Source organism: Myotis daubentonii, chromosome 2 (assembly GCF_963259705.1).
Source record: "Myotis daubentonii chromosome 2, mMyoDau2.1, whole genome shotgun sequence".
In the NCBI taxonomy this organism is placed as follows: Eukaryota; Metazoa; Chordata; class Mammalia; order Chiroptera; family Vespertilionidae; genus Myotis; species Myotis daubentonii.
The window spans coordinates 55,879,177-55,905,394 of NC_081841.1; the positions used below are offsets into that span (position 1 = coordinate 55,879,177).

The 26,218-nt window shown below is 39.3% G+C and overlaps 1 protein-coding gene across 1 annotated transcript; it reads left to right on the top strand.

Moving 5' to 3' along the window:
• The first annotated feature begins 3,274 nt into the window (after positions 1 to 3,274).
• On the top strand, positions 3,275 to 4,213 carry LOC132226150 (olfactory receptor 6C2-like). The gene has a single exon (XM_059681011.1). The coding sequence runs from the start codon at positions 3,275 to 3,277 to the stop codon at positions 4,211 to 4,213; it is 939 nt and encodes a 312-aa protein (XP_059536994.1).
• The last annotated feature ends 22,005 nt before the right edge of the window (positions 4,214 to 26,218 follow it).

The window sequence follows — 26,218 nt, forward strand, 5'->3', positions numbered from 1 at the left end:
AGCAGTTTTATATATCCAAAGGATCTGCCACCACAGGTTTAATTCTATTACTGCAAGTAGTGTTTCTTTAACAAGCTTCATGAATTAAAACACAATGTTACTAAAGATTCACACATATTACATTAGCCATTTTAAAACATTAAATTAATTGCCAAAACCGGTTTGGCTCAGTGGATAGAGCGTCAGCCTGCGGACTGAAGGGTCCCAGGTTCGATTCCGGTCAAGGGCATGTACCTGGGTTGCGGGCACATCCCCAGTGGGAGATGTGCAGGAGGCAGCTGATCGATGTTTCTCTCTCATCGATGTTTCTAACTCTCTATCTCTCTCCCTTCCTCTCTGTAAAAAATCAATAAAATATATTAAAAAAATAAAAATAAAAATAAATAATAAAACATTAAATTAATGATCTTGAAAATGCTATAATGATTGAGTTCACCTGTCTTTCCTACCAATACAGAAGAACAAGGGCTTTGATAAGAGAAGCAGGGGATAATTTTAGATTCTAGGAACTTCATAGGACAGGGGGAGCTGGAGTTAACAATGCCAGTAGCCAGTACAAGGATTTAATTCTTCTACAATGGGAGAGAGGAAAATTAGGAGGGCAGTAATAAACCTGACCTATCATTTAATTTGGTCTTTCAGTCTTCCTCTGACAAGTATATGGTAAGTATTTTACCCATGAGCTAAGGGAAGGTTTTCTCTGTTAGAAAATCATATTTGTGACCTCTGAGCAATGCACTTTGCCAACTCAGCTTATGGTGACAGATGACATTGACAACTTTAGTAAAAAGGAAAGAAACTAGAGAAACTGGGAGCACATAGGAAAATATGAACAGCTACTAAGATAACTAAGAATGATTGCCAAGGAGTGATCAGGAAGTAGTCATCCAAAGTTCAACGTTGCATTTTCACTGCTTTCTGGTGTTACCATGTCACTGAACGTGCACTAAAATGAAATGTCATTTCCTACTGGGATAGCCTGAGAGCTTTTGTTTTTTTCTTTCTTTTTATTAAATTTATTGGGCGACATTGGTTAATAAGATTAGATAGGTTTCAAGTGTACATTCCTATGACACATGATCTTCATATTGCATTGTGATTTGACCCAAAGTCAAATCATCTTCTGTCACCATATATATGACCCCCTTTACTACCCCAACCCCCCTTTCCTCTGGTAATCACTGTTGTCTGAGTCTATGAGTTTGTGCTTGTTTGTTTGTTTGTTCATTTGTTGCTTTCAGTTTTATAATTCCTCATATGAGTGAAATTATGTGTGGGATTTCTGATATTATGCTTTTTAAATAATAGATGCTTTTTAAATATTTTTAATGAATAAATGTAGATTATTTATTTGAGCAATAAGAAATAAGAGTACCCTAATGTATTTTTACATTTTATATAACACACACATTGGGTACAATTGCTTATACACATAAGAGATTAGTTTTGCCTGATATGTAGAAGTGTGTAGTGTTTCCCTATAAACCCTTGAGTTAAGCCTAAATTTTCCTGTTTCACAATTAATCCTCCCTAATAAAACACAGAGACATATTATAGGCCAATGGATTGAGTTATTATGAACTACTGATATGCCCAGTGAGAATGCACTTACCAGGTCTTCTTTTACAGATGGATACCTGAGAGTAGTTGCTTGAAATATGAATCTCAATGAGGGTAAGTTTTGACATGAAAGAGGGGGGAATTTCCTGAGCCTCTATGGGATTCCTGAAAAAACGTAACTTAAAAGTACCAGGGAGGCTTAAAACTCCTGGGAAGCACTGAAGTGGACAGCGATATATACAATGAGAATACCAAAAAGTACCATAGGGTCCTTTATAATCTGTTTACAAAGATTGGCTCAGGTGTGCCCATTTGTTCCTGGATGTTGCTTCAGCAAGTTAACGTATCAAAACCCAGAGAACAGCCCTGACAACCCATTAACTAGAAGGTAACAGCTCAATTCCCAGTCAGGGCACATGCCAGGGTTTCAGGCTTGATCCCCAGCAGGGAGCGTGCAGGAGGCAGCCGGTGGATGGTTCTCTCTCATCATTGATATTTCTCTCTCTCTCTCCCTTTCTCTCTCTGAAATCAGTAAAAAATGTGTTGTTGTTTTCTTAACTCAGAGAACGTAGCTGGTTGGTAAATTAGTGGGGGAGTTGATTTGAGGAGGGGAGCAGCAGCAATTATTCATGGAAGTCACTAAGATCTATCCTGAGGCAGATTCTGATGGCTGAGTGCTGCGAAAAGCACAGGACAGCCACAGATCAGTCCCTCTGGGCTCCGGCCATGACCCAAAGCTCCAGAGCAGGACTGATGGTGGTTTATATTCAGGTTTCAGAACATTTCTTTCTACCACTTCAGGAAACCCACTGTGTAAGCAGTCCCAAAACTGGCTTAGGCATACTTTCATTTGCCTAAATATAGGCTAAAGAAAACAGGTATATCTGTATTTTAAACTTTTTATCTCTCAATCCAGAGATCATTTGAATTACAAAGAGTTGAACTAACACTTTTAAATGGATGTGCTGCTGTTAACATTTAGCATAACAACATAAGATGATTAACGGAAAATACTAATCAAAACTTTGTCCAAACCCATAGAATGGACAACACCAAGAGTAAACCATAATTAAACTATGGACTTTGATGTGTCGATGTAGATTTATTCGTTGTAACAAGTGGACCACCCTGCAGGAGGCTATTGCTAGTGGGAAAGGCTGTGCATGTGTGACAGCAGGAGGTATATGGGAGCTCTCTGTATCTTCCCCTCAATTTTACTGTGATCCTTATATTGCTCTAAAAAAAGATGTATTTTAAAACACAAAAATACTCATTAACAGATCGTTCTTGGTTTTGAAAATGGAACATTTCAGTATGGTGTGGAAAAGCAAAGAAAAACAAGGATGGGAGGAAAAAAACTCAAAAATGACAATTTCCTTCATGATAAAGACAAAATCTGTACTACAAGGCAATACTGTTGCAGAATTGCAAAACAGACACATGATCTATGTCCTTTTGTTTTGTGTTGTTTTTATTTGACATCTTCCTACATCTGCTTTCTAATCAAAAAATTATAAGCATTAGATCTGTATTAGATATTTCCTATATATGCCTCTTAGTAAAATGTAAGGGCACTGTGTTAACAAGTTGCTTATTAGGCAAAAGAATAACGTGAGCTAGCTTGTTGGGGAGTTTTCATTTACATTCCACTGCTAGCTTCTTATGACACTTCTCTCTTCAGGTGGAATTACATTTGACTTGGCACAAGGCAGTGATGAAAAATTATACAGCAATAACAACATTCATCTTGCTGGGACTGACGGATGACCCAAAACTACAAGTTCTGCTTTTTGTATTTTTGTTTCTCACCTACATGTTGAGTGTGTCTGGGAACCTCACCATCATCACCCTCACACTTTTGGATTCCCATCTGAAAACCCCCATGTACTTTTTCCTCCGAAATTTCTCTTTCTTAGAAGTTTCATTCACCACCGTCTGTATTCCCAGATTCCTGTATACTATGATAACTGGAGATAATAAAATTACCTACAACGCCTGTGCCACCCAAATATTTTTTGTTGTCCTCTTTGGAGCAACAGAATTTTTCCTCCTTGCCGCCATGTCCTATGACCGTTACGTGGCCATTTGTAAGCCCCTGCGTTACACCACCATCATGAACAACCGAGTCTGCACTGCGCTCGTTCTCTGCTGCTGGTGTGCTGCCCTGGTGATTATCCTCCCCCGTCTAAGCATGGGCCTCCAGCTGGAATTCTGCGATTCGAACGTGATTGATCATTTTGGCTGTGATACCTCCCCTATTTTACAAATAACCTGTTCGGACACAGCGTTACTAGAGAGAATTGTTTTGAGTTTTGCCGTGCTGACTCTCATCATTACCTTAGTGTGTGTAGTGCTTTCCTACACATACATCATCAAGACCATTCTAGGGTTCCCTTCTGCCCAGCAAAGGAAAAAAGCCTTTTCTACCTGCTCTTCCCATATGATTGTGGTTTCCCTCACCTATGGCAGCTGCATCTTCATCTACATCAAACCTTCAGCGAAGGAGGGAGTGGCCATAAATAAAGTGGTGTCTGTGCTCACCACCTCAGTTGCCCCTTTGCTTAATCCATTCATTTATACCCTTCGAAACAAACAAGTGAAAGATGCCTTCAAAGACACAGTAAAATGGATTGTATTTCTCACAAAGAAGTAAGAGATGATTAATGTTTTTGAGGTTATTAAGTTTAAATCTAACCCATGAGTGACATTCATTAATTTGCCAAATAAATGGTTTCTTCTTATTCTGAGATTCATCAAGCTATTCTGCCCCTAAGAACCTTTGTCCCTTATAATGCAAAAGCCAAAATCAAGCTCTTTATTTCTCTTTTGTTTAAGTTTATTTCATTCTGAATGGTTTCTTCAACAAATGCACATTTTAGAGACTAGATTCTCAACATACTCAATGTCATAAAAAGAAAATGCAAATAAATAAAGTTGTATGTCTGGCCATAAAGCCTTCTTGTGGTGTGGAGTATAAATGCCCTGAGACCATTTCTCACTTATAGAGAATACTTCAATATCTAGCCTCTGATTACACAAAAGTAACTGAAGATTCCTTACTGACGCTTTAAAAGTGATCTCATAGAAAGGTGTGATTCCAGAGCTCTTCTTCTCATTTTAAAATGTCCATTTTTCAGGAATGAGAAGATGCTAATAGGGCAATTTCAAAATCAGTGAAAATAATTATATTTTTTCTTTAAGCCAATTTACCCACGCACAAAAAAATAATGTTTCTACTGGCCTTTCTGGAAGACTACTTCATGTGAAATATGAGGGGGAAAATAGGACTTCCAAGTGCTGGATGGCTTCCACTAACATTAACATTGATGGTGCAAAGTCATAAACTGAAGGAGAATAAGCCTGAATTTAGGGGTAGGATAACTAAATCTTGGCTAAATAAGTTCTCCAATATTCAGACTTACATTGTCCCTTGATTTAAGAAGAATGTTAGAGATTAAGAGAATTCATCAAAATATCAAAAGAGCTCATAATTTGGGAAAGACCTTCTAGAGGCATTTGATTGCTTAGCATAGACTGACTACTAAAGATCAAATCCAGATATAGTGGGGGGGAAAGTATAGACTTAGAAAAGAGGGGGAGCGGTGGAAAAACAGGTAACAGTCATGTAGGAACCTTGGACCAAATAATTAAAATTCTTGCCATTAAATAGTTAAAAAGTCATTTTATTGTTTTTAGGTTCTATAATTGTGCAAGTAAAATTGTGTGCTCTTACAGTACATATGCAACTATGACCTGTGTCTATTAACATCACTTAGTTACTTGAATGTACCTTTTATTTTGATCATATTTTCAGTTGTTCCTATAAGATAATGGCTAAAGTATAAGTACAAGCATCTTTTAGACTTCACAAGTATTCAGGGAAAGTAGGACTCTATTCTCCATGGCATTTCTTCTTTTTTCATTTAAAATTTCTAAACTCCTAGAGCCCATACTGATATAAATAAATGATTTTAAAAATTAATAAAAGAGAGAGAAGAGAGAAATCTCCTGTGTAGAAGTATTCCAAATAATTTATGTAGATACTCCATCCAAAAGAAGGGGAAACTTTACAGAGGAAAAACTGACAAACACTATCTCAATCAAGCCAGGTCAACATTAATAGCCATAAGCCTTGCCCTAGCTGGTTTGGTTTGGTGGATAGAGTGTCGGCCTGCAGACCAAAGGATCCTGGGTTTGATGCAGGTCAAGGGCATGTACCTTGGTTACAGGCTCCTCCTCGGCCTCAGCCCAGGACATCTAAATGTAATGTGGTATCCTACCAGGGATTGTGGAATGGGGGGAAGGGGGAGATATATTAGGTGAAAACTAAGGAAATCCAAATAAACTATGGACTTCATTTCATGATTCAAGTCATTCACTCTGCCCTCAAAGAAGCTCTTCTGCCAGGGCTGGTGGCTACAGCTTTCAGCCACACACACTCGGGAAACAGAATTTGTTTTATAATTAAATATACTCAAAACATTTTGAGATCCAAGATGGCAGCAGATTAGGTGGAAGCTACACTCACCGCCTCTCAGGACCAAACTAAAATTACAACTAAATTATAGAAAAATCATCCTGAAGAAGAGCCGCAGAGAAGCCTTATAACCAAGGACCTATAGAAGAAGCCACATCGAGACTGGTAGGAAGTGTGAAGGAGCAAGAGGATTGGCAGGGCTCCCACAGGTGGCAGCTCAGGTTCCGGAGGTGTATGTCAGCTACAGGGTGCTCACCCTGAGAAGTGTGGGGTCTAAATCCCAAGCCAGGCGCCCCAGACTAGAGCACCAGAGCCAGAAAGTACATAACATCTGGCTGTGAAAAGCAGCAGGGCTTCTGCCCACCAGGAAGAGATGGCTAGAGACACCGGCAGCCTCTTAAAAAGGCAATGCACAAAATTCCATTCACAGTCTCTCACCTTGGGCTCTGGCAGAGGGAAAGCAGAGCAGACTAGAGCCACACGAGGAGAGTCTGGGGTTGGTGACTCTGGGGGGCAAGGAGCTGAAGGGTAAGCCTCCAGGATCACTATACTGAGTCATTCCCTCACTGCAGAAACCATCTTTTTCGGGCAGAGCACTCTCCTCCATGAGTTAGCAGCCTAAGGGAAAGCAATAGCTCCACCCTGTGGAATTCATCTCACCCTACCCTGTGGAACTTATGCCCGGTTGAGAAGTACAGCCAGAGGCTCTTTCAGTGACTAAGCTGAACAGACTGGGTTCTTTGAGAACTTTGCTGCCTTTCCCCAAGCCCAGTGCTGGTAAAAGCCAGACTTGGTGTGCAACTTGGTCCTTTCTGCACACACACCCAGGTCCCGCAGAGGCAGCCACAAACTATGGGTCATTCATAGCTCCAAACAGGTTGCCCAGGGCCAGTCACAGGCAACGTCTAACATTGTCCTATATCAGAGTCCCCACAAGAGGCCCATATGGAATATACCCAGTGACCAGCTTCAGACAACAACAGAGCAGGATCCAATAAGCTTCACCTCAGTATATCCAAGCAAGATCTCGGCAAACACCAAAACCTGTTGAGGCGAATACCACATCGTATGATCAGCACCTGAACAGCAGTTCACATGCCATGTTGGGGTTTGAGCCTCACAATCAGCCAGCCTAAGTGTGGATCCCATGAAAGAACAGCCCAATAGCAATTGAGATTCAATTAAAACAGGGGTGCCTACAGAACACACAGAAGGGACATTCCTAGAACGCCAGGTCATGTGATCAAGGAGACTACACTTCTGGGTCCCATAGAACACCGACAAATGAGACCACACTACCAAGGCTAGGAGTCATAGAAGATATACCTAAAACATAGAAATAAACACAAAGAGGCAGCCAAGATGGGGAGACGAACAGACCTCAAATGCAAGAACAAGAGAATTCTCCAGAAGAAGAGCTAAATAAAATGGAGACAAGCAATTTACCAGATATAGAGTTCAAAGCAATGATTATAAGGATGCTCAACAGCATGAAAAAGGACATAGAAGCCATAAAAAAAGGACCAGTCAGACATGAAGAATTCAGTATCTGAAAAAAAGAATATATTTCAAGGCCCTGATCAAGTGACTCAGTTGGTTGGAGTGTCATTCCATACACCAAAAAGTTGTGGGTTTGATTCCTGGTCAGGTCACATATCTAGGTTGCTGGTTTAATCCCCAGTCAGGGGCTGTATGGGAGGCAACTTTCTCTTTTCTCTCTCTCTCTCTTCTCCTCTCTCCAGAAAAATCAATAAAAAATATATCCTTGGGTGAAGGTTTTTTAAAAAATACACTGGGAGGGATAAATAGTAGGTTGGATGATGCAGAAGTTCAAATCAGCAATTTGGAAGACAAGGTAGAAAAACACCCAATCAGAGCAGCAAAAAGAATTTAAAAGAATGAAGATATTTTAAATGGCCTTTGGGACAACATGAAGCATAACAACATCTGCATCATATGGGGTACCAGAAGGAGAAGAGAGAGAGAGCAAGGGATCAAGAACCTATTTGAAAAAATAATTGTAAATATGTCTCTCTTCTCCACACCCAGCGCGGCTAGAGAGCTGTCCTGTTCCTGAGTAGGGGCGGCTGGGGATTGAGAAAATGAAAGAAAGAGACTGACACAGAGGTGGAAGGAAAAAGCTGGGGCTGGGTGGGACCACTGTCCTCTGATGATGAGACAGGGACAGTGACAGTGACCCTGAGCCAATACAGCATATTTATTATATACAACAAAAAACAGGAAGTTTTACTAAAAGTCAAGACCAAGATTATGTGCATTCTTGGGTGGGCCCGAGTCGTATTCATTCCTGGTGCTTGGCTGGATTTAAATAACAAAACCCATCGCCTGGCACCTGGGCTGAGGGTCAAGCTGGCACCACTCCTGCCTTTTGGCAAAGCGAGTTTCCAGGTCGTGGCTTTGCCAAAGCCACTGGATTCAGCTGACAATAATTAAAGAACTGCCCATGTGCCTTCCCAGGTGCTCTCTACAAATAATGATCAAAAACTTCCCTAACTTAGTGAAGAAAAAAAAACACACAAGCCGAGGAAGCCCAGAAAGTCCCAACAAGATGAGCCCAAGGATGCCCACACCAAAACACATCATGAAAAAGAAAAAGTAAAACTGTCATTATTTGCAGATGACATGATACTGTATATAGAGAACCTAAAACATTCCACAAAAAAACTACATATTAGAACTGATAAATGAATTCAGTAAAGTAGCAGAATACAAAATAAGTACCCAAAAATCATTGCATTTTTATATGCCAATAATGAACTTCCAGAAAGGGAAACTAAAAAACAATCCCATTCACAATTGCTTCAAAAAGAATAAAATTACCTAGGAATAAATTTAATCAAGGATATAAAAGACCTATATTCAGAAAATTATAAGATGCTGAAGAAAGAAATTGAAGAAAATACAAATAATTGGCCGAAACTGGTTTGGCTCAGTGGATAGAGCGTCGGCCTGCGGACTGAAGGGTCCCGGGTTCGATTCCGGTCAAGGGCATGTACCTGGGTTGTGGGCACTTCCCCAGTGGGGGATGTGCAGGAGGCAGCGGATCGATGTTTCTCTCTCATCGATGTTTCTAACTCTCTATATCTCTCTCTTCCTCTCTGTAAAAAATCAATAAAATATATTTTAAAAAAAAGAAAGAAAATACAAATAATTGGAAGCATATGCTGTATTAATGGATTGAAAGAATTAACATCATTAAAATACCCATACCACCCAAAGCAATCTACAAATTTAATACAATTCTTATCAAGATACCAATGAACAAATATTCCAAGAATTTATGTGGAACCACAAAAGACCCCAAATAGCAACAACAATCTTGAGAAAAAAGAACAAAGTTGAAGGAATCAAGCTACCTAATATCAAACTATACTGAAAGGCCATAATTATCAAAACATCATGGTACTGGAATGAAAACAGACATGTAGATCAATGGAACAGAATAGGGAGCCCAAAAATAAATCCATACTTATATAGTCAATATTTGACAAAGAGTCAAAAACATTAAATGGACTAATGATAGACTATTCAATAAACAGTGTTGGAAAATATGACAGATACCTGCATAAAAATAAACTAGACCACCTTCTTACAACACACATAAGAATAAACACAAAATGGATTAAGGACTTAAATGTTAGACTCAAAACCATAAAAATTCAAGAATAGAACATAGGCAATATAACCTCAGACATTTCTTGTAGCAATATTGTTTCTGATATATCTACTTGGGCAAGGGAGAAAAAAGAAAAATTTTAAAAATGGGACTACATCAAACTAGCACAGCAAAAGAAACCATTAACAAAATGAAAAAAAAACACTAAATGGGAGAGCATATTCACCAATACATCTGATAAGGACTTCATATCCAAAATTTATGAAAAACTTATAAAGCTCAACACCAAAAAACAAGAATCCAATTTAAAAATGGGCAAAGGACGTAAGTAGACATTTTTCCAAAGAGGACATACAGATGGCCAATAGATATATGAAAAAAAGTGCTCAAAATCACTAATCATTGGAGAAATGCAAATTAAAACCACAATGAAATATCACCTCACACCTATCAGAATGGCTATCAACAGTAAATCAACAAACAACGAGTGTTGGTGAGGATATGGAGAAAAGGGCACCCTCACACACTGTTGGTGGGAATGCAGACAGGTGCAGCCACTGTGGAAAGCAGTGTGGCGTTTCCTCAAAAAATTAAAAATAAAACTGCCTTATGACCCAGAGATCCCACTTTTGGGAATTTATCTAAAGAAACCCAAAACACCAATTTGAAAGAACATATACACCCTATGTTTATTGCACTATTATTTACAACTAGAGGCCTGGTACATGAAATTTGTGCATGGAGTCGGGGGAGGGGGGCCTCAGCCCAACATGCACCCTCTCCAATCCCTGACCCCTCGGAAGATGTCCGACTGCCAGTTTAGGCCCAATCCCTGTGGACCAGCAGTCAGACATGCCTCTTGCAATCCGGGACCACTGGCTCCTAACCACTTGCCTGCCTGCCTGCCTGCCTGCCTGCCTGCCTAATTACCCCTAACCACCTCTGCCTGCCTGCCTGATCGCCCCTAACCACCTCAGGCACCCGCGACTGCAGGTAAGGCAGCTTCCCCCGGACCAGCTTTTTCAGGAAGGACGTCCAGTCTAATTAGCATATCACCTTTTTATTAGTATAGATAGCCAAGATCTGGAAACAGCCCAAGGTTCCATCAGTAGGTGAGAGGATAAAACAGCTAAAGTACATTTACACAATGGAATACTACTTGGACATTAAAAAGAAGGCGTTTTTATTCTTTGCAACAGCATGGATGGACCTAGAGCACATTATGCTAACTTAAATAAGCCAGTCAGCAAAGACAAGCACCATATGATTTCACTCATATGTGGAATCTAATGAACAAACTAAACTAACAAGCAAAATAGAGACAGACTCATAGAGAGCAGGCTGACAGCTGTACAGGGGTGCTGGCTGGGAGTTGGAGGGATTGAGCAAAAGAGAAAGAACTCATTGACAGGAACAACAGTGTGATGATTGTGAAGGTGGTAGGAGGGGGAATGGAGGTGGAAGAGGGTATAGGTGGGATAAATGATGATGGGGGGATTTAATTCAATTTTAAAAAAATAAAAGACTGAAAAATAGTATTAAAAAATAATGATTCGGTTTTGGTTTATTAATTGCAACAAATACATCATACTAATGCAAGATATTAATACAGGAAGCCTAGCATATGATATACAGGAACAATCTATACTATCTTCTCAATTGTACTGTAAATCTAAACCATTCTAAAGAAAATAAGATCTATTAAAAATAAATATAATCCTCAAGTTAAATGACAACTATTTTCTTTATGCTGAGGAAATCTACGGCTACTTAAATGATGGATTTGAAAGAAAAATTAAAGATCTCTTTTGCAGGCCACTCAATGCAAGGATGCCCTTCAACCTCATTATTCCACCTCTCATTCTTCTCCTTAACCTGCTGGTGACCTGTTTGATGCTCCCATTGTACCTTCCTCGCCAGTCTCTGTGGGCTGACGTCTGCTAAGCAACTATTTAATTTTTATTCTTTAATACAACAAAAGGTCTTTATCAGTCTCTCAGAACCAGGACCCCTAGGGAATGCATTGTTTGTCAGCACAATTGATCCCAAAGTGGCCAGATCTGAGGAGACAAAATTTGTTACTTTGGATCTTTAAAAACCTCCAAAATGCTAATGTGGCTTTTGCTGAGGTAATCAGTTCTCCTAGGAATAGAAAAAGCCCTAGAAATTATCTGTCCTTCAATACTGTTTGTTCATAATTTAACAAGTATTTGAATGTGTTTAGCATTTTGCTATGCAGTGTAGAAAATTCAACAAAGTTGATCAGTCAAGGGCAACAATACAATATATAAAATATACAATCATGAAAAGTTAACATTACAAGAAATTACACAGGGCAACATATATTTAAGTGCGATGTGAATGACACAGATTTATGTGTCCTTTCAATACAGAAGGGAGATCCCTGTGGTCAAGTGAAATAATAAGAGCACTTATAGTATTTAATATGTGCAATCCTGGCACATTATATAAACCCTATATATATAAACCCTATATATTGCACATTATTATTATCATCAATAGCTATACATATAAAAGCTTAATATGCTGTGTCCGACCAATCGGTCAACCATTCGGTCAACCACTGAACCAGTCGTTATGACACACACTGACCACCAGGGGCAGACACTCTGACCAGTAGGTTAGCTTGCTGGTGGGGTCCAGCCAATTGGGACTGGGCAAGACAGGCCAGACATGCCCTGAGTCAACCTCTCACAGTCCCTCCCCGGCATCTAAAATATTTCTTCTAATTAATTTCCTTTCAATGTGCATGAATTCATGCACCAGGCCTCTAGTATTATTATAATCCTATATAATAAAAGCCTAATATGTTAAGTGTCCGGTTATCCCGTCGGCCTTTCAACCAATCAAAGTGTAATATGCTAATGATATGCTAAGGTTGCTCAACCGCTTGTTATGACTTGCATTGACCACCAGGGGGCAAACAGTCAACTGGTCGACCAGTCACTATCACGTGCACTGACCACCAGAGGGCAGACGCTCCAACCAATAGGTTAGCTTGCTGCTGGGGTCCAGCTGATCAGGACTGAGTGAGAGGGACAGGACACACCCTGGAGCCCTCCCACAGTCCCTCCCAAGCTGGCCCTGATCATGCACAGTGGGGTCCCTCAGCCTGGCCTGCACCCTCTCACAATCTGGGAACCCTTGGGGGATATTGGAGAGCCGGTTTCAGCCCAATCCTACAGGCCAGGCCGAGGGACCACACTGGTACACAAAATCGTGCACTGGGCCTCTAGTGCTATATAATAAAAGGCTAATATGCAAATTATCCCCTCAACTGGGAGCTCAACCAGGGGGCGGGGCCGGCTGGCCAATGGCCTGAGGCCCTGCCCCCCAGCTTGCCCCACCCCCGATCGCCCCCTCTTCCCCCCGATCAGGTTGGGCTGGCTGGACCCCACCTGTGCACAAATTCTTGCACCAGGCCTCTAGTTAATAATAATATGCTACCATTATCATTCTACTTTTGAAAATAAGCAAATTGAGGCATAGAACCTAAGATACACAACTAATAGACAGAAAAGCTGAGATTTGAACCCAGGTCACCTGGATCCAGAGTTCATGTATATGACCAGAACACAATATTCTGCTTCCTATTCTGGCAGGCCCTGTGAGGAGATAGAACTTTCCTCAGACCTAGAACACATTGAGAAAGGTAAAAAAAGTAAGCAGAGAGCCTTTCTTACAAGAAAACTGTATCAAACAAATGAGACTGTGCTTCAAAATTCTTTGAGCAAATCTTACTACCTGGGTAAAATGTTTAGGGCAGACATAGAAGTTAGAAATAATTATGATATTTATGGACTAATTAATATGAGGTAAGAGGAAAACAAAGTCACTTGTAGAGTTTAAATCTGGATGACTGGAAATACACTGCTCTTGACACAAATAGATAATTAACATGGAGATCAGTATTGTAAAAGACCTCCAATGTTATTCTTATTCTAAATTGTTGATTACCTAGGTCCTTTGCTTTTACATTTAAATTTGTAAATACAGCTTGTCAAATTCTCCTTAAAAAGAGAGCTTGTTTAAATTTTTGTTGTTATTGTGGTGACTACATGTATCAATTTGGAGAATTGTAGTCTTCACACTATTAAGTCTTCAGATCCATGAATATGGTCCATCTCTCCACTTATTTAGGTCTTCTGTATTCCCCCACCAATGATTTGTAGTTTTAAGCATTCAAAAACGACACAGATTTGTTAGATTGATCCCTAAGTAATTCATGTTTTTATATAACCTGCTTTTTTATTTTCAAATTCTAATTGTTCATTTTTAGTATATTGAAATGCAGTTGATGTTTCTATTGACCTTGTACCTTATTCCTGTACTAAGCTAGTTTTAATAGCTATTTTATGTTTCCCTTTATTTTCTATAATGATGTTTGTGTCATCTGAAAATAAAAACTCTTTTAATGCTTTATTTCCAATCAGGATGAATTTTATATTTTCCTTCCTTATTGCATTGATTAAGCCCATAAATACAATGTTAGAAAGAAATGGTGAAGAAGACATACAAAAGGCCAACAGATATATGAGTGCTCAATTTCACTAGCTATTAGAGAAATGCAAATCAAAACTACAATGAGATACCACCTCACACCTGTTGGAATAGCTATTACCAACAACACAAGTCACACATGTTGGAAAGGTTGTGGAGAACCCTTAGTCATTGCTGGTGGGAATGTAGACTTGTACAGCCACTATGGAAAACAGTATGGAGGTTTATCAAAAAATTAAGAATAGAGTTACTATATGACCCAGCAACCCTTCTTCTGGGTGTCTACCTAAAAATGCAAAAACATTTATTTGCACCCCTATGTTCATTTCAGTATTATTCACAATAGTCAAAACATGGAAACAATCAAAGTGTCCTTCAATAGATGATTGGATAAAGAACATGTGCTACATATATACATTGGAATACTACTCTCCATAAGAAAAAATGAAATACTGCCATTTGTGACAACATGGATGGACATTGAAAATATCATGCTAAGTGAAATTAGTCAGAAAAAGCTTAGGACACAAAACAAGTCTCAATAATTTTAAGAAGATTAAAATCATATCAAGCATCTTCTCTAACCATAATGCCATGAAACTTGAAACCAATCACAAGAAGAAAACTGAAAACACACAAAGGCGTGGACGCGAAATAACATGTTACTAAGCAATAAATGGGTTAACAATGAGGTCAAGGAAGTAATCGGAACTTGAAACAAATGAAAATTCGAACACAGCAACCCGAAATCTGTGGAACACAGGAAAAGCAGTCCTAAGAGGGAAACTCATAACATTACACCCCTATCTCAAGAAAGAAGAAAAAGCTCAAACGAACAATCTAACTTTTATGGGAATTTGAAAAAGAACAACTAACAAAGCCCAGAGTCGGTAGGAGGAAGGAAATAATAAAGGGCAGAAATAAATTAAATAGAGTCTAAAAAAAACAAGAGATCAATGAAACCAAGAGCTGGTTCTTTAAAAAGATAAACAAAATTGACCAACCTTTAACCAGACTCATCAAGAAAAAAAAAGAAGGCCTGATCGGTTTGACTCGGTGGATAGAGCTTCAGTCTGCGGACTGAGGGGTCCTGGGTTCGAGTCCGGTCAAGGGCATGTACCTTGGTTGTGGGCGCATCCCCAGTAGGGGGTGTGCAGGAGGCAGCTAATCGATGTTTCTCTCTCATTGATGTTTCTGACTCTCTCTCTCCCTTCTTCTCTGTAAAAAATCAATAAAAATATATTTAGAAAAAAAGAGAAGGGACCCAACAAAATAAAATCAGAAATGAAAGAGGAGAAGTAACAACTGACACCAAAGAAATACAAAGAATTGTTAGAACATATTATGAACAACTATGTGTCAACAAATTTTACAATTTGGAAGAAATGGATAAATTTTTAGAAAATTACAATCTTCCAAAACTAAATCAGGAAGAATCATATAATCTGCATAGACAGATTACAACTAGTGAAATTGAGGCAGTAATAAAAAATAAAAATAAAAACTCCCAACAAACAAAAACCAAGTAGGGGAAGTTTTCTGTCATTATTTTTTCAAATAGGTTTTTAGTTATCTTACTCTCTCTCTTTTTCTGGCATCCCCATAATGTGAATGTTGATACACTTGAAGTTGTCCCAGAGGCTCCTTACACTGTCTTCATATATTTGAATTCTTTTTTTCTTTTTGCTGTTCTGATTGTTTTTTGCTTCCTCATATTTCAAATTTTTTTATTTGATTCTTGGAATCTACTCTACTGTTGAATCATTGTATATTATTTTTTTATTTCAGTCAGTGTATGCCTAATTTCTGACTGGTGCTTTTCCTTTTTTTTTTTTTTTTTTTTTTTTCATTCTCACTAAGATCCTTCAAAGTTTCACTAAGTCTCTTAGAGGTCTCAAGAAGATTCTTGAATAACCTTATAACTGTGGTTTTGAACTCTATATCCAGTAGTTTGCTTTATTCCATTTCTTTCATTTGTGACATATTTCTTTGTCTCCACATTTTGGCTGCTTCCCTGTGGGGTTTTTTCTATGTATGGGGTAGAGCTGCTATGTCTCTTTGAGTTGGTAGAGTGGCCTTGTGTAGTAGGTGTCCTATAGGGCCCAGTGGCTCAGCTCCCCAGTCACCTGAGCTGGGCCCTCTAGGTGCACCCCTTTGTGGGCTGTGAGCACAATCTGGTTGTAGTTGAGACTTGATTGCTATTGGTGTCACTGGGAAGAATTGACCTCTAGGCCAATTGGCTGTGGAGACCAGCTATGACTACAGTGGGAGAGCTACTGTTCAGGAGACACCCCTAAGGAGAAGGACTTGCTTCAGTGGGGCTTTGGTGCTCACTGAGTCTGTCCCTTGAGTGTGTAGTTTATGGATGTGTAGAGTTGTAATTTGGTATGGTCTGATCCTGCCCCCTGGGTGCACTGATTCTTGGGTCTCCAGGGAGGTGCAAAATCAGCCACTGCCTGGGGCCACCTGGCAGGAGCTACAAAGAGATCTGCAGATTCCTCCTATTTGTGTTGGGTTAGGAAGTACCCAGCCAAGGCCAAGCTGTGAAACAAGACAGGTCTTAGGCCTTTTATTGATAGGTTTGGGGCTCCCTGACCTAGCTGAAGTTTGTTTGAGAGATTTTAGCAAAGTCTGAAGCCTGTACAAGGACAGGCCATTCATATTCAAAAGTCACTGAACACAGATTGGGTGGGGCTGCAAATTGGATGGGGCAGGGTCTCAGGGAATCACCAGGGCAGAGCAAACAGAAATGGCTGTCAGCATAGGAACAATATGGGAGAAAGCCATCACCAAGTTCCTGTCCCGATACCAGACAGTCCAATTCCTCCTTGTATGTGTCTGGGTCTCCCAGAGCCTTGCTCTGGCCCTGGAGCTCAAAGGAAGCAGGACCTTTTAAGTTCAGTTCATGTGCCTTTAAAAGAAACACCTGGGTCTCCAGCAGCTGCAATGACACTGAGCTGAAATCCCCACTGGTTTTTATGGCCTGTAGTTATGGGGACTTCTCTTACCAGCTCTGGGAGCCTGGGATGGGGGTCTAGTGTGGGGCTGGGACCCCCTTGCTCCTCACAGGGGGCCTCCACAGAGATAATCTCCCTTCCAATTAAAAAAGCAACACACGTGGGTGCCTAACCAGCCCATCCCGTGCCTCCACCCCTCCTACCCATCTCAGTGTGCTTTCTTCTTTACTTCTCTAGTGGTAGGACTTCCATTCATCCAGCTTCCAGGGGGTTTTGGATAAAGATTGTTCAGTATTTTAGTTGTAATTTTGATGTGGTTGTAGGAGACGGTGAGTACAGGCATGTACCTATGCCACCATCTTGGTTGGGGAGTTACCTTTAAAAATTAAAAATAGATTCGGCAATGTAGCAGGATACAAAATTAACGCCAAGAAAACTATGGCATTTCTATACACCAATAGTGAACTTACAGAAAGAGAAACTAAAAAAGCAATCCCATTTACCATCACACCAAAAAAATTAAGATACCTAGGAATAAATGTATCTAAAAAGGTAAAAGACCTCTACTCAGAAAACTACAGGACGTTGAAAAAAGAGATAGAGGAAGGCATAAACAGATGGAACAACATACCATGTTCATGGATTGGTAGAATCAACATCATTAAAATGTCCATATTACCCAAAGCAATCTATAAATTCAACGCACTTCCCCTTAAAATATCAACGGCATACTTCAAAGACCTAGATTAGAACGAACTCTCCAAAAATTAATCTGGAATAAAAAAAGACCCCGAATAGCTGCAGCGATCCTGAGAAAGAACAAAGTAGGTGGGATCTCAATACCAAATATCAAGCTGTATTACAAAGCCACTGTTCTCAAAACTGCCTGGTACTGGCACAAGAACAGACATATAGATCAATGGAATAGAATAGAGAACCCAGAAATCGACCCAAACCGATATGCTCAATTAATATTTGACAAAGGAGGCAAGAACATACAATGGAGTCAAGACAGTCTCTTCAATAAATGGTATTGGGAAAATTGGACAGATACATGCAAAAAAATGAAACTAGACCACCAACTTACACCATACACAAAAATAAACTCAAAATGGTTAAAGGACTTAAATGTAAGATGGGAAGCCATAAAAATACTAGAGGTATTTAAAGGCAACAAAATCTCAGACATATGCTGAAGAAATTTCTTCACTGATACAGCTCCTAGGGCATTGGAAACTAAAGAGAACATAAACAAATGGGACTACATCAAAATAAAAAGCTTCTCCACAGCAAAAGAAACCATCAACAAAACAACAAGAAAGCCCACTGCATGGGAGAACATATTTGCAAATGTTATCACCAATAAGGGTTTAATCTCCAACATTTACAGAGAACTCATACAACTTAACAAAAGGAAGATAAATAATCCAATCAAAAAATGGGCAAAGGACCTAAATAGATACTTTTCAAAAGAGGACATTCAGAAAGCCAAGAGACATAGGAAAACATGCTCAAAGTCACTAATCATCCGAGAGATGCAAATCAAAACAATGAGGTATCATCTCACACCTATCAGAATGGCTATCATCAACAAATCAACAAACGACAAATGTTGGAGAGGATGCAGAGAAAAGGGAACACTGGTGGGAATGCAGACTGGTGCAGCCACTATGGAAGACAGTGTGGAGTTTCTTCAAAAAGTTAAAAAAAAAAAAACAACTCCCATTTGACCCAGTGATCCCACTTCTAGGAATATATCCCAAGAAACCAGAAACACCAATGAGAAAGGCTATACGCATCCCTATGTTCATAGCAGCACAATTCACCATAGCTAAGATTTGGAAACAGCTTAAGTGCCCATCAGCAGATGAATGGATTAGAAAACTGTGGTACATCTACACAATGGAATACTATGCTGCTGTAAAAAAGAAGGAATTCTTACCATTTGCAACAGCATGGATGGAACTGGAAAGCATTATGCTAAGTGAAATAAGCCAGTCAATGAAAGAAAAATACCACATGATCTCACTCATTTGTGGATAATAAAGACCATTATAAACTGATGAACAAAAATAGATACAGAGGCAGAGCAGCACCAAACAGACTTTCAAACTACAGCAGGAAGGCCGGGGAGGGTATGAGATCAACCAAAGGACTTGTATGCATGCATATAAGCATAACCAATGGACACAAGACACGGGGGTAGTAGGGGAGTCCAGGGGAATGTCAAGGGGGAAAAAAAGAAAAAGGAGACATATGTAATACTCTTTGTAATAGTTGAAGCAATAAAACAAAATTTTTTTAAAAAATTAAAAATAGACTACCATATGACCAGTGACTCCACTTCTGGGAATTTATCCAAAGAAACCAGAAATACCAATTCAAAAGAAATATGTACCCCTATGCTCATTGCAGCATTTTTCATAATAGCCAGGATTTGGAAGCAGCCACAGGGTCCATCAATAGATGAATGGATAAAATGGCTGTGGTACATTTACACAATATCATACTATTTGGCTATTTTTAAAAAAGGCAATATTACCCTTTATAACAGCATGGATGGACCTGGAGAACATTATGCTAAGTGAAATAATCCAGTCAAAAAAGACAAGTACCATATGATTTCACTCATATGTAGAATTTAATGAATAATCTGAACTATGAAGCAAAATAGAGACAGACTCATAGATAGAGAGCAGGCAGACAGCTCGGAGGATGGGGGCAATTGGTGTGTTAGGGGGTGAGGGGATGGAGGTGGAAGAGGGCATAGAAGGGATAAATGGTGATGGGAAAAAATAAAATTAAATACATAAATAAAATTTATTTAAAAATGTGTTTTGGCGCTTGCCAGTATTGCTCTGTGGATAGAGCATTGGCCTGTGGACTGAAGGGGGTGGGGTTTCAGTTTCAGTCAAGCACACATACCTCGGTTGCAGCCCTATTGGGGTGCATGAGGAAGGCAACCAATCAATGTGTTTCTCTCTCTCTCTGTCTCTCCACCTCCCTTCCACTCTCTCTAAAAAAAATCAATGGAAAAATATTCTCAGGTGAGGTTTAACAAATATATATATATGTATATAATGCTTTGGTAGCCCAGATTTTTAAATCTAAGATTGTGGTAACTAAGTGTCTTGAAAACTTTAATAATAATCTTTGTCTTAAAATTTTGTCTGCCCAGGATACCATAAAAATTCTAGAAGAATCCAAAGGCAACAAAATCTCAGACATATGCCGAAGCAATTTCTTCACTGATACAGCTCCTAGGGCACTTGAAACTAAAGAAAAAATGAACAAATGGGACTACATCAAAATAAAAAGCTTCTGCACAGCAAAAGAAACCATCAACAAAACAACGAGAAAACCCACTGTGTGGGAAAACATATTTGCCAATGACATATCTGATAAGGGCCTAATCTCCAAAATTTATAGGGAACTCATACAATTTAACAAAAGGAAGATAAACAATCCAATCAAAAAATGGGCAAAGGACCTAAATAGACACCTTTCAAAAGAGGACATTCAGAAAGCCAAGAGACATATGAAAACATGCTCAAAGTCACTAATCATCCGAGAGATGCAAATCAAAACAGCAATTAGGTACCATCTCACACCTGTCAGAATGGCTATCATCAACAAATCAACAAACGACAAGTGCTGGAGAGGATGTGGAGAAAAAGGAACACTTGTGCACTGCTGGTGGGAATGCAGACTGGTGCAGCCACTATGGAAGACAGTATGGAGTTTCCTTAAAAAACTACAAATGGAACTCCCATTTGACCCTGTGATCCCACTTCTAGGAATATATCCCAGGAAACCAGAAACACCAATCACAAAGGATATATGCACCCCTATGTTCATAGCAGCACAATTCACCATAGCTAAGATCTGGAAACAGCCTAAGTGCCCATCAGTAGATGAATGGATTAGAAAACTGTGGTACATCTACACGATGGAATACTATGCTGCTCTAAAAAGGAAGGAACTCTTACCATTTGCAACGTCATGGATGGAACTGGAGAGCATTATGCTAAGTGAAATAAGCCAGTCAATAAAGGAAAAATACCACATGATCTCACTCATTCATGGACAATAGAGACCATTATAAACTTTTGAACAATAATAGATACAGAGGCAGAGCTGCCTCAAACAGATTGTCAAACTGCAGCGGAAAGGCCGGGGAGGGTTGGGGGGCAGGAGGTAGGGAGGTAAGAGATCAACTAAAGGACTTGTATGCATGCATATAAGCATAACCAATGGACATAAGACACTGGGTGATAGGGGAGGCTAGGGGACTGTCTAGGGCGGGGGGATAAAATGGATACATATGTAATACCCTTTGTAATACTTTAAGCAATTAAAAAAAAAAATTGTCTGCCTTGCCAAACCTGGATATATAATGTACAACATGATGGCTATCTATATATATAAAAGCCTAAGCAACCATTCAACTGGTAACTATGATGTGCACTGACCACCAGGGGGCAGACGCTCAATGCACAGGCATGGAAACATGGAACAGACTGATGAATCTTAGAGGGAAGGGGGGAGGGGGAGGGCGTGAAGAGATCAACAGAAGATCTTATATGTATACTAGAGGCCCTGTGTACCAGTAGGGTCCCTCAACCTGGCCTGCACCCTCTTGCAATCCAGGACCCCTCAGGGGATATTGGACTGCCAGTTTTGACCCATTCCCTGCAGGCCAGGCTGAGGAACCCCACCGGTGCATGAATTCATGCACCAGGCCTCTAGTTGTTAATAATATTGTGTTGCATATTTGAAAGTTGCTAAGTAAGTATATTTTAAAAGTTATCATCACAAGAAGAAACAAATCTGTAACTATGTATAATGAAAGATGTTAATTAGAATTATTGTGGTTATCATTTCTCAAAATATACAGATATCAAGTCATTATGCTATACACCTGAAACTAGTAGTATAATGGATTTAAAATTTATAAATGAGAAACATGTTACCCCTGAAACCCAAATAAACATTAAATATTGAGTCTATTTTAAAGTAGAAAGTGCTGATGAAAGGGAAGCATTGGTTCCTTACTGCATCAGGTATAAATCATCCTTGGGCTGATGAGTAATGTCCTGAAATTTTACTGAAGTAAATTTCACAGGATGCAATGTCCCAACCCTGATTGGAAAGTTCTGTAACAAGTGTTTGTAGATCCCTTGTCAGTGTGTATATTGTTTGAATTTCCTTGCAAGAGGATGTTATCAATATAATGTCACTCCTGTGTTCCTGGAATGAGTTGGATGTGGTTAAGATCTTACCTGCAAAGGTATGTGCACTGTCAGGGCTGTTGAAATATCCCATGGGGAGTTGAGTGAAAATGTATTGTTTTTTCAAAGGTAAAGAAAATTGCTTCTGAGAGACTATAGAACTATGCATAGAATGGAATATACTAGCCAAATTTATAAAAGCAAAATATTTCCTAGTTGATGAGTACAGTATTAATTTGAGTAATACTGAGTATAATATTGAGTATTAATTTGAGTACACAGATCTTAATGAAAGATTCTATGGTATTAAGATTGTTATAACCCACTGTGCAGTGACATCCTTTTATATCAAGATTGAGCACTGGCCAAATTTGGTTATTAAAGGCAACAATAATAGGAACAATGTATAATAGGAACTATGCATTGGTCAGACATACCAATTCCCAGGGGTTTCACTACATTGCTCTCAACTTCACAAACCTCATGCTGTGGCAGAGATTTCATGGAACCCTTATCATGGTCTCTCAGGAACTTCTCCCTGCAGCCATGTTTATAACTCTTTCTCACAGTTATCAACAGCTGAGTTTTATTACACATTTTGAACTTGGGTCCACAGGGCATCCTTAGCTTCTTCAGGAAATTGATCCCCATGTGCCTGTTCTAAAAAGAGCAGATAAAACCTGTGTCACTCTGGCTAGTATAGACTCTGCAAAGTTCACACCCTGCCTTCGAAGGACTTCACAATAATCTCTCTTAAAACAGAAATATTAAGGAATTTTCAGTCTATTGAAGTCCTCTCTTCTAATTCTGTCATTGCTAGGAGAGGAGTAGCTTATTTGCTTTTCCTTTTTATTACATATGTGCAGGACTGTGTCCCTCAGAAACTGTGATTTGATTCTGGTTTGGATTCATAGAATGAAAGGTAATATAGTACTTCCTTCCTAGTTAAGCTCTACAAACTTGGTTATTTCCATTAAGAAAATGATAGAATGTGGATGGGAAGCCAATAGAAAACATGTTACTTTCATACTATTCAGAGATTCACATGGCACATTTCACCTTTGATTTTCCTCTTAGGAACAGTAAGATAAACATCCCCTGCAGTCATTCATATTGTTGAGGATGTGAGCACTGTATGTTTTTAAAGTCACTGATGTTATTCCATAAAAGTGGATCATGAACTCAATCAATTGTGAAAATCTGGATGAAAATGCAGTACTTGCCAAAGACCACAGGTGAGTACAAACAGAGAAGGGAGGGCTGTCGGGGATTCAGATGAATGTTTAACATCACCTAGTTTCTCCAAAAGCTGTATGGAACAATGGAGAGATTGACAAGAATGATTGTGAGGATATGATTTTTCTAACCTATATGCATGTGAATTGTCTTTGCCTGTTAATCAGAAAAACTTAAAGATGAGCACAAAATGCATCCATCAAAGTTTTCTTCCTTGGGGATTACCAATTTACCTACAAAAGAATCTTTTTTTAAAAAAAAATATATTTTATTGATTTTTTACAGAGAGGAAGGGAGAGAGATAGAGAGTTAGAAACATCGATGAGAGAGAAACATCGATCAGCTGCCTCCTGCACATCTCCCATTGGAGATATGCCCACAACCCAGGTACATGCCCTTGACCGGAATCGAACCTGGGACCTTTCAGTCCGCAGGCCGACGCTCTATCCACTGAGCCAAACCGGTTTCAGCTACAAAAGAATCTTATTGTTCGAAACATGGATCTCCCTCTTCCTGATTTCTGTATCCAAGAATAGGGGATAGGAAAGTTTAAGGCATACTAAATTGTGATCCTTGGTTTGCCACGGAGGATCCTTTAAGACTGGGACAAAATCCACTCTGAGATACTACCTGTGGATCTCTCCAGATCTCTTTTTGCAGAGATATATCCAAAATAAATTACTAGGAGACTCTGAATGTGACAGAGAAACATATAAGAATGCTAATTAATATTATTTATTGATGCCTGAGCCTTGTTCATGTAGACAAAAATGCTCATGGCATAAAATAACAGTGTTGGACCAATATCTTAAAAGTTCTAAAGGCCTATTATAAATTCATCCCACAAAAGAAGTGGAGGTAAGAGATAATAGTGGAGTGGATACGCAAAGAGGAAACAAGGAGGCACTCCAGAAGTCAGAGGGTGAGAAGCGGACAGAGGCTGAGCTAACCATTTGATCCCAGCTCCCAGTTCGCCTTCTCTGTGAGGGGCCTGGCTGTTCCTGCATAGAACTCCACAATATCCTCTTCCTCTCTTATTTTTTTAAGTGGATTCCGATTTCTTGGGACCAGCAGAACTTCGACAATTCTGGATGTGACTTGCTAAGAGGCATGTTACATAACATTTCATTTTATGCCCTGCAATCTGCCTTATGTGGTAGTGAGAAGAATATAAAATGAAACAACAGGAACTGCTTGCAATGAACATCTTGTGGCCATCACTGAGAAACACATGATAGGAGTGCTGATACTGCAGATTTTAACGTTGATATTTAAAGATTTATATAATTACAAACATAATTTTTATCATTTTGATGTGTGGATCAAACAGAACATAACAGTAGTATCATGTTCTGTGTTTGCTTTACTATGGATGAACATCAAACATTGCAGCATGTCTCTGACAGAGCTGGAATATTAATAGTAAGGATAGAGTGATAGTACACTTAGATTTGGTGTAAGGATGTATTATTTTTAAAACATTTAAAGTGTATTTTCTGCCCTAGCTGGTTTTGCTCAGTGGATAGAGCATTGACCTGCAGACTGAAGGGTCCCGGGTTTGAGTCTGGTCAAGGGCACATGACCGGGCTGTGGGTTCCATCCCCAGTAGGGGGCGTGCAGGAGGCAGCCAATCAATTCTCTCTCATCACTGATGTTTCTCTCCACCCTCCTCCCTTCCCTTCTGAAATCAATAAAAATATGTTAAAAATAAAAAAAATAAAAAATAAGTGGAGGTATAGAGAAAATCAATTATATATCAAGATCTTCAGCATAATCTGTGTGGGGAAATTCCCATTGATGCACAAAACAAGGAAATCAGAGATGTGGACAGTAATGGAGATGAAGATTGATGACAGATATCCTGTGAAACATCAAATAGTACAGAAAGAAGAAAAAATACACAAAGGGGAAAACACACAGGGAAGGAAAAAGAAAGCACAGAAAACAGAATCAGATAGGGATATTTCTACCAAGAGCACAGAAGTAGGAGAGACAAATAAGAGTCAGAGAAAAGTTGCCCTAACCGGTTTGGCTCAGTGGATAGAGCGTCGGCCTGTGGACTCAAGAGTCCCAGGTTCAATTCTGGTCAAGGGCATGTACCTTGGTTGCGGGCACATCCCCAGTGGGGAGTGTGCAGGACGCAGCTGATCGGTGTTTCTCTCTCATTGATGTTTCTAACTCTCTATCCCTCTCCCTTCCTTTCTGTAAAAAATCAATAAAATACATTTTTTTTAAAGAGTCAGAGAAAGGTGATTTAAATGTGGAGATTTCCTAAAGATTTTAGGGGGAAAGGATAGGTTCCAAAACATATTATTCTGAAAAATAAATAATTTTTCTATAATATATTCTGTTAAGAGTACAGCAATAGATGGACTTAAAAAACTATAAGACTTAGGAAAAGGTCACTTCTGTAGAAGACCTGGGGCTTCCATGGAGTCTAGTCCAGTTCTATGGGACACTGGCCTGAGCCAATTGGATGGAGAGTAATTACTGTATGACCTGATTCTATTAGTTACAGTCAGCTTTATCTCTCCCACCCTGAGAAAATTCAGTTTTCATCATTCTCATCTTTTTTCTTTAGATCTACTGAAGGTCAACA

Bases quoted from the DNA above. Each gene is read 5' to 3' on its own strand.
- LOC132226150 (XM_059681011.1), top strand. From the start codon at position 3,275: ATGAAAAATTATACAGCAATAACAACATTCATCTTGCTGGGACTGACG.